This window comes from Pomacea canaliculata, linkage group LG1 (assembly GCF_003073045.1).
Source record: "Pomacea canaliculata isolate SZHN2017 linkage group LG1, ASM307304v1, whole genome shotgun sequence".
Classification (NCBI taxonomy): Eukaryota; Metazoa; Mollusca; class Gastropoda; order Architaenioglossa; family Ampullariidae; genus Pomacea; species Pomacea canaliculata.
This window is the reverse complement of record NC_037590.1, coordinates 16,681,613-16,691,392: the sequence shown is the minus strand read 5'-3', so window position 1 is coordinate 16,691,392 and position 9,780 is coordinate 16,681,613. Positions and strand designations below refer to the sequence as shown.

The window sequence follows — 9,780 nt, the reverse complement described above, 5'->3', positions numbered from 1 at the left end:
TGTGTCATTGAAAATTATAATGCGCAGTAGTAATTATTTTAACTGATGGCGGTTTTTACTGGTTACAACTTTCCCCTTTAAAAAGGTTTGTCGCTGACGGTATAATTTAGAGTCTGTCTATAAACTTTTATTTTAAAATATTTGATTGTATTTATCGTCCATAAATCCTTTTTTAAAGGGAAATAATTTCCTAATCCTGACCAATGTGACCGAGCGCCATCAAGAAACCTAACTTACCTCAAATGTTCAGACTTAAAACAAACCGTCAAAGCCTTTTTTTGAATTGTGTAACTTTACTAAGTCACGTATAAAATTCTCTTGGAAGGTGTTGTTAGTTATCAGAAGTAAAGACAGATAGGTATTGACTGTGAATACAGACAATAAGGCTTGATGAAACAAACTCGGAGTTCGTTTGACTTGCTTTTGGAGATGTTTAGCATATTTGTTGAGATAAGTCATCAGAACCCACAAAATATATCACCTTTTAACAAATTCTCGGGAGAGGAGAAAAAAAAACACCTTTCTTTCAGATGCACTCACAAAATACCCTCCGACATGCGCGTGCATACATACACACTCACACTGAAACTAACCCCCGTAGTTATCAATATTATATTTGTTATACATCACAAGCTACAGTAAAAACAACCAAGACCAGGATTTAGTTCGCATATTTTATTAATGTATTGCCGTGTATTGCAGAATGTGTTATTAGTTTCCTAGAGTACAGATATTGACCATCAAAGTCTTGTCTTTACTGCAATAGGGACAGATTTTTTAATTGTTGTTGTTGTTGTTGTTATCATTTCCTCATTTCAGTTGTCTGTGGTCGTTTGACTTTCAATTTGTTATTTTATACTTTGCTGCAAATTTATAGAAAAACCACTTGGCCCATAGCTGTTAACGTCTGATTACATCCACAAAGCTGTGTATTATATATGTTATATTTCCATCTCTCACGCGGTGTCCATGATAAATACCACAAAGTCAACGAAACCAGACAGAAAAGTTCAAAAGGACGAGAAGCCCGTCTGTGATGTCGGAAGTGACCCCAACTTCCGTGGTTCGCTGCAGGAAGTATTATTGCAGTTGTCCGGACGTGGCTTGCCGATTTTCTGTGCAAATAAAAATATCGTAATGTGAGCGTTGTACACAAATCATAAACTGCCAGATTATTGTTTCCCTTGAATATTTTATGATGGTCAACAGAACAAAACAGACTGGGAAAAAGCAAGAGAGAAAGAGAGAGAATGAGCGCACTACAGATTGAAGTAGCGATACACAAAACCAAAAGGAGGGATGTATGGATGGACGATATGTGCTAATATGTGTGCGTGTTTACTTGTTTGTATGTGTGTGTGTGTCCAATGACAGGTGAAAAGTATGTTTTCAAGGATGCCTACCCTCAAGGTTTTTAGAGCTGTCGGCTGTACTCTTTTGAAGAAGTATTTCTGACTGATGCTTCATGAAGTCGTTTCGAAGTTTTTGCCTGTATCTGTGGAATACATAAGCAAATCTTGCCAACAATGAAAGAGACTATTTACTTGTCAACAAGAAGCAAGTAAAAGCTTCATCATATTTCTTTTTTATACAAGAACAGTGCAGGGCACTGTGTTTTTTGATATTCAGCACATTTCCAATAATTTTTTTTATCAAGTGAAGATAAAGCCTCTATTTATTTTATCTATATTTCATTTTCATCAGTTTTGCTTTGTTTGAGTTCATTTATAATGCCCTTAAAATACCAAGACAGTATTTCCTTTCAAGTTCCAAAGGGATGGCTAGTCATATTCATCAGGATCTGTTCATTAGTTTCAGATCAGTGTTCGCAGGTTAACCATTAAATAATGAGAAAGTATGCGACATATAATTTATAGGCCATATAGATTATAGAAGTTAAATTTTCATTTTTAAAAAAACATACTCAGAATGGTGCATACCTTTGTAAATCGCGAAATTTTGAGGAGCTCGCTTTCCAAATGACAAGGGCATGCGATTCAGCACACCCCGGCGTGTCAAAGTCAAGTCGTCGTCGTCGTCGATGGCCAGCTCCCAGGTCCTCTTGCCAAAGCTCAGCGGCATGCGGTCCAGCAAGGCTGCCCGGCGCTTGTCAACCTGGTCCTGGCAGCATGTTCCTGGCCACAGGTCGAAGTCTTCTCTGGGCTTCTCATCGAAAGCTGGGAGACGGTCTAACACACTTTTCGTTTCGTCCAGGGTATCTTCTGTTCCATCTACCTCTTGTTCCTCTTCAGACGAGGGTCGAGAAACCCCGGATGAGGCTGCCCAGGGAAGACGCTTGCCGAAGGTGAGTGGCATGCGGTCTAGCCGCGCCCAGCGCTTGCCAACTGTCGGGAAGAGATCCTCGCCAGCCAGAAGTGGACTGCGTTTGGCCCATGAGGTGGCTTGCTGGAAGTCCTCGGTCTCCCTGGAAGCTAAGTTATCGTTCAGGTTCGGAAAGAGGGCGCTCTTCTTGCCGAAGCTGAGGGGCATGCGATTCAACTTGGCCAAGCGCTTGCTGCCAAACGCACTGGTAGCCTCGGAGTTGGCAAGGTTCGAGTCCCTCTTGCCGAAGTTGAGCGGCATGCGGTCGAGGCGAGAAGGGTCCCTTTTCCACCCAGCATCAGGCCTGTTCACCAGCAATGTAGCTCCGCAGCAAGGAGATAAGAGAAAACATATCAGCGTTGCGAAAAGGCTGTTTTTCGGCATTCTGAAAAAAAAATTGAACAATCTGAAAATGTAACGTCATTGATATAACTTTCAAGATAAACCTCATTTTAAATAAAATAGCAAATATCTGGAACTCTGGCGGAAAATGCAACTGTCAATGATAGAAGAATCAATCAGTCGTGCCTTTCTATTAATGTGAACTTGTAATAATTTCTACTCCATCGAGTAACGCATATCTCTTAAATAATCAGGCACACACATGGAAATTATAGTAATTTCAATAATGACACGACAGCACCTTTGTCTTTATGGCTTTTTTTTTTAAAGGTAGATTGTGTATGGGAATGTCCCTGTCTACACGAACAGAGAGAGGATTTCTTGTTTTTTTTTTATATGAATAACTTCTGTATCCTCGTTAAAACTTTTCCCAGAGATTAGGGGCCACGCGGTGCGGATGTATTTGCTTAATGCAAATGTATCACCAGGTAAGCTTATAGGCTTACAGTACGACAACACAAGGATGCGCACCGTCCATAAGATTAATGGATACAAGCGAGAGCTGGAGCAACATCCGCCTTCACTCTGATCCAGATTGTGTCTCGTCCTTGCCCTCTTCCACTGAGACAGCTTTTATCTCATGTCTGCACGTGCAGGTTGCCAGTTGCCATATTCTTTCTCCCAGACCCCCTTAAACCCCGATCCCCCGACCCACTAATTTCTCATCTTCCAAGAATCAATGTTCGGGCACAAGTTTTTTTTCTGTCCTCTCCAAGAAAGCCTTCTGCAGGTAGGCAGTTTGAAAGTAGCAACTAAGTTTGCGTGCAGATTTGCATTAAATTCGAGTGGGAGGAAAAAGTTTGAAGTTTAGTTGTGTTGTTTGCGTCTGGTAATGGAGTCGTGACGCAAACACGGTGAAGGGAGTTGGGGTCGCGTGGGCCCGGAACCTGTAAACTGGTTTTTGTTTACCCTGGCCCTTCGCATCGCCGATAAGAACCTCAAACAGTTTTTGACACTAGTTGGAATATCTCTGCATCTTTCAACCATGAGTACATTTGCTTAAGGACCTCAAACACACCTTGAAGCGAGCTTAAAACATGTAAACTTATGCGTAAACGCGTCCTAGCAGGAGTAAATTATTCGATTTGGTTCGTCTGTTTGCATTTGAGTCTTGTCAATAAGATGTTCAGCATCTTCAGCGACTACTGAGATTAGGAATTAGGCGGGGCCAAAAGATAAGATGTCAGCTTCGCGGCTTCTTTGATCCTGTAAAGTCAACAGCCGGTGAGAATAAAAATCTTCACTTTGCGGTGGTGGACTAGATGCTAGCATCAAACTTGCTTACCCGATGGGGTACGAGAAGAGATTATGGGAGGAAAAAAAAAACTACTGAATTTTCTTAACCATGTGAAGCAGAACCATAAAACAAGATTTGAAAGTTTAAAAAAATCGTCTGCTCTTCCAGAGTGTTTTTGAGATGACTGCCCAAGTCCCAGGGAGAAGGATGATGCTTCTGAACAAGTTAATTAAATATATGATCAAAATTTATTCATAATGTATGAAAGCTAATATTGTATTTTCCCCTATCGAGTGGTCCTTATCTGAAAAAATTACTTTAAGTTTCATCTATGCTAGATAAAACTGTTTATAGTCCTGTAAAAGTCTTGCCTTTCTTTGATGGTTCCAACAATATCCAGTCCTTCTAGTTTCCAAATGAGAATGAAAGTGAACTTAAAGAACAGTTTGGGATTAGCGCTTCATGATTGCATGAATGTAGCCTACACATAAATACGAGGACTTGTTTGTCGGAGGTTACAAGCTTTATGTAATACATCTGTCCACCCACTAAGCCGCCCTTTACACATTACTGATCCTTTTCCGTCCTTCGATCTTTCCATTAGCAGCGGGGATACCGCGCGACCCTGCATCATGCACGTACAAGGTGACATATTCAACACCAGGTTGTGGAGAAATGTCTTACAGGCTGTGATGAGAAGAAGGGAATTGTTTACACAGTCTCCACCCATGTGGCGGGACAGAAACTCGCAGTGGGGCGTACGGCCGTCAAAGGTTCGTTTCCAGACGAAGTCTTCCTCACTCCCTCTTTCTCTTCTCTCTCTCTCTCTCAAACGAACACGTGCACGCGCGCACAAATACACATATGCTAATTTTTGTTCGCTTGTATCAACATTGCAGGTTCTTTATGTATATTCCCCCTTTTTTTCTCTCTTTCTCACGTTTCTCAAATGATCGACTATGGCCAATGCATTTCTTGTCAAGTGTGACGTGTCTTTTTCCACGACTTGCGCAATCGATTTCAAGATACACAGAAATTAATGCAATGACATTACACAGAAATTTTACAAATTCCTTTGCTTGTTCCCTATCTTTTACATTTGCTCTTTAAGTTCGATTCGTTGCACTGAGCAGCGAGAAGTGATCTAGTAACATTTCCAACGGCTTCACGCCCTACGCTGGCTGTGTGTGTGTGTGAGAGAGAGAGAAAGAGAGAATATGGGATATTGTCAGAGTTGTGGTCGCTAATTTCATGCAAATTAATTTTGTAGAAAGGCTAAGTCGTACAACTCAGTGAAAGGTAGTAGTTGGGACACACGACTAAGATATTATCTCCCTTTGATTTTCCAGGTACCATAACAAACAGCTCATCTGTAAGAATTCTGATTGCAAGTTATAAAACTTGTACAATCCAGGAGAGAAAATAAAGTGCGATGGCCACTTTTAAGAAGGGATCAATATCACAATGTAAGAAATATTAAAAAATATAAACAAATGCACTTGGATAAATTTTTTGTCGGGAGAGCGTTGTAGGAAACTCAAGGCTTTGTTCAACTATCTTTGGTCTGTAACATTGGAATGCAGTTCATTTCGTTCCGTGTTCGGTTTAAACAGAAGATATTATTATTATTATTTTTATTTTATTTTTTTTGGCGGGGGCCAAATGTTGACGATTTTGCAAATATTTAAATGTATCTTTCTTGACGTTCTCTTTATTTTTAACTCAAAAGTTTAAAATTTGCCAAGACGTTTTCTCATCTCTTCGTCGTACTGATTCCTTGATGACCCCAGAGCTTAGAAGAAATTTTTTCTGCATAATTGATCCTTGGTTGGTTTACATCGCACTTTTCTGGAGTGACTTACTTTTGGTTTTTTTTTTCCCCTTAATTCGCCGTCTTCTGTCGCGTTAATTTTTGCTTGGTTAGCTAAAATCTTGCCTTCTCCATAATTCATCGTGTATTTTCCAGTCTTTTCGCGTTCCCTCATCTAAAAGCGACTTTACAGTCCGTTCGCACCAAGAAAAACAACATAATTAATTCATAGGAAAGACAGAGCGCAAGTGAGTGTATAGATATAGCCTTCAGAACCTGTGATCCGATGATATTGAGATCATGAAACTGAAAGTCTGTGGCAAGAAAAAGAACCAGAGGCAACTGAAATAATCATTTAAATACGTTTAAACTGTATTATGAAATTTTCAGTTTCTGTGTTCGTATCTTTCATTGTTAACTTTCCTTCTTCCAAGTACGTTATACATTTTGTGTGTGTTCTGTTTAAACTCAACACAAAACTTATTATTTCATTATAAAATATTTGAAAATTCAAAAATTAATTAAACTCTGCGTAAAATCGCCCTATCTCTAGCTAATCCTAGCAACTGGTTTGTACTTAAAGAACTCGAGACAAGATCCTTTCATCCTGGACATCAGCGAGCATCTGTAGACACCATTATGTACAGAGCGGAATAGATAGTGTGTGATGTGAATAGCTAATTCACTAGTAACTACATCATTACATTTGTAGTACATAAAATAAATGTTATGTTCACAACCGGTGTTCATCTGTACAAATTAGTGTGTCACGAAACATTGATCATTTTACAAAAAAATGTGAATACTTCAATAAAGTTGGGCATAACCCCTCAAATCACTGATTAATTTTGGGAAGACCTGGAGAGCTAAAAAAAAAAAAATAAGTTATGACAAGTTCACCGACAAGTTTTGTGGACCTGTTAGCTAATATGAAAGGTTAAAGGAGACACAATAGGACAAAAAAGCAGATGGTCACACTTTCTCAGAAACCTTCATTATTTCTCTATTCCATTAAAAAAAATCTTTAAAAATTTGTCGCCGTGGATGCTGTAGCCAATCAGACACATTGAAAGATTTTTTGGGTAGGATGCAATCGAAAGCAGCACCGCCCAATTGTAGCCGCCCCAAAACGTAGCACCTGGATTTTTGTCAAGCATAAGACAGCAGACCTGTACCAGCATTATCTCTCCCTTACAGTCACTAAGACAAGAATGACGAAGACTTTTGAATGACAACACCTGTTCTCAATGGGAAAAAAAAGAAAAAACTTAAAAAAATCAACGCTGCTATCTGTTCTGAAGAAGGGAAGGAAATATAAACAAAAGCAAAGAAAAAAATTAAGAAAAGAAGTTATCAGTGAAGTTAAAGATAGAAAGAAGGAAGAACAATAGAAAAAAGTATTTAACAAAAAAAAAAATGAAAGAATGAGAAAGAAGGCGAAAGAAAAAAGAAATTCCTCATTGAGGACAATCAAATACACATTCTCACAAATAATTAGGTATCACAATTTACCTGCCTTAAGAAACATCATATCAAGCAACTATAATGTTAAATCGTGAACTCGAAACAATGTTACCAAATATGGCAGCACACAAAGCATTTTATCTGACTTGTTTCAGCTTTCCATAGATATCGCACGATTTTTGGTTCGCTTCGTTATTAACCATACTAACCAAACTCTGTCATGGCCGATACATTTACAATGTATTTTGGAAACTTCCCAAACTCTGTTCTAAGTTTGTCTTTCAGTCTATCTCTTTTAGGTGTCGTCTGTATCCCGTCTTTATTCCCTGTGACTTTAGTCATGTCATCCATTGAACCAGTGCTTAAGACTGTTTTGTTAAACATTACTCGAAAATTTTCTTTCAAACAGCTACAACTACTAATTTTTTTTTTTAAGTTTTAAAATCTTCCGTACTATTATGAAGTTCTCCACGAGGACTTTTTTTTCTCATTACTCACTAGGTCTTGAAAGTTCGTGTGTTCTCTTCACTAACCTCATGCAAAGTACGAAAAAGTTATTAGCCAGAAAAAAGGAGAATGGAGCGAATGAGCGATGGAAAAGAAAGAAAGAAAGAAAGAAAGAAAAAAGAAACAAACAAAGAAAGAAACAAAGAAAGAAAGGGGAAAGAAACGGAAAAAAGTGAGACAAACGATAGCAAAAAGAAAACATTGAAGATACTATCAGTTGCACAACTTGAGAAAGGTCTTACCTGATCATTGGCGAATTAGACTTGCCGTTACGTTACGTTACGTTGCGTTACGTTACGTAGCTTTAAGCGATTGTATCTTGGAAACGAGATCTCCAGGGCAACAAAGGGCTCTCACCACACCAGCCGCCGAGTTGTCTGCCCACTTCCAGCGGACGCCGGCACAGGAGGCCACGGCAGCGTGCAAGACTTAGGACTATGGGTGTGGCATCAGGTAGAGCGGGATGTGCCGCGCAGTTCACACCAGTCAAGGTGCGTGTGGTCTCACAAGGGGACGTGCAGCAAGACGTTACGGCACCGTGCAAGGTGCGGGCGAGTCTTTTGGGAGACAGTCGGCCGTGCGGGAGGCCGGAGCTGTCAGGGACCTCGAGCCGGTCTTTGATGGGGTAAGCAGACAGCCAAGAGCAGGTCGGCGCTTTTTAACGCTTTAGTGTTTGCAAGAAGGAAAGATGGGAAAGAATTTGCGAAGGCCAGTCTCCTCCCATCTGGCATCACATCTTCATCTATTTCAGCCTTTTTCCCCCCTTCCCAATCCCAATCCAATCACCTTCGTTTCTTCTTTTACAGCCTGTACCCCCCAACTACACCACCTCATCCCAACATTCTCTCTGCTTCATCTCTTCATTGCCCCCTTCCTTCCATCCTCACATACCTTCCCCATCACCTTTTTTTTTTTTTTTGCCTGTTTTACCGTCACCGTGAACACCTTGCCTCCTCCCTGGCGGAAATACGCTGGAGGGTAGATCAGCAAAGGCGATAGCTACACAATTTCCTAATGCTGGATCGATGTAAGCTATATTTACTCTGCCTCGTTTCTCTCCCTTGATCTATGCTCTTCAGTCACGGTTTTGAGGAGGAAGCTATTGACGGTCACGACTTCATCCAATCAAAATTGACCTCGTACGCCGTTAGCTCATGCTCTGAGACTCGGAAGAAGAGGTTGACAGCGCCGAATTTCCGTGAGAGTGAGTGAGCACAAGGCCTGGACAGCGGGAAAGGGCCCCCCTTCCTCCCCATTTTCTCGCCGTTTCCTGCAAATATTCGCATCTACTTCAAGCCCCAGAGGTATTCAGAACTCATTCGCAGACTTGAGACTGGGGGCGTGAGTGGAAACAAGGTGGTCAATCTCGTTCTCTGTCTGTCACAATTGCCTCTAATGAAAGGGCTCACACTCTCGCAGCGCATGGCCGTGACGAACAATGTTGATACACCTCTGAAAATTAAAATGAAGGATCTTCTTTCCAAAATTAGAACTGAAAAACGTAGCCGTTTTCGAGAATAGCATTTAATTTTAAAAAGAGGTTCTAGAAATTTTATTTAAAATTAGGTCTAGAACAGTGAAACTAAAAAGGTAACTTTAAAAGGGTGATGCTAGTGTGACAGTGACTGTTTGGAGCCAGAACAATATCGAAAACAGGAAATACCAAATACCCATTTTTGTAAGTTACTAACCCACTTATCTAATTGTTTCTATGGATTACCTTTCCAGTATTTTCACATTGGCCTCATGTAAAGTGCTTTTTTATATCATGGCAAAGCCACCGCGTTGTGACACGTGGCATTTCTACAAAATCAGAAAAAAACTCAATTTATAGCAGAGATAATGTTAGAGAACCAGTGCGAGCTATCGAGATGTCGTCTCACACTGTTATATATTTCATGCATAACGATGCTCAAGGAAGAGATAATTTATGAGAAAGAGAAGACAGAAGGTATCAACTGTTTGCAGGTGCACGTGACTTCTAACTCTAATTAGCCGTGAGGGTAAATGACTCTCTGTGTCGGAAATCAGCGAGAAT

The 9,780-nt window shown here is 40.3% G+C and overlaps 1 protein-coding gene across 1 annotated transcript; it reads right to left on the bottom strand.

The window, feature by feature from the left end:
- Nucleotides 1-665: 665 nt before the first annotated feature.
- On the bottom strand, nt 666-9,200 carry LOC112576363. The gene is made up of 4 exons (XM_025258750.1): nt 7,985-9,200; nt 1,941-2,707; nt 1,404-1,495; nt 666-1,115 (listed from the first exon to the last, which is right to left on the bottom strand). The coding sequence occupies exons 1-3, from the start codon at nt 7,990-7,992 to the stop codon at nt 1,464-1,466; spliced, it is 807 nt and encodes a 268-aa protein (XP_025114535.1). The 5' UTR covers nt 7,993-9,200; the 3' UTR covers nt 666-1,115; nt 1,404-1,463.
- Nucleotides 9,201-9,780: the final 580 nt, after the last annotated feature.

Coding starts and splice junctions, on each gene's coding strand:
- LOC112576363 (XM_025258750.1), bottom strand. Junction 1,496..1,940: donor AAATTTCGCGATTTACAAAG/GTATGCACCATT, acceptor TGTATTCCACAG/ATACAGGCAAAAACTTCGAA.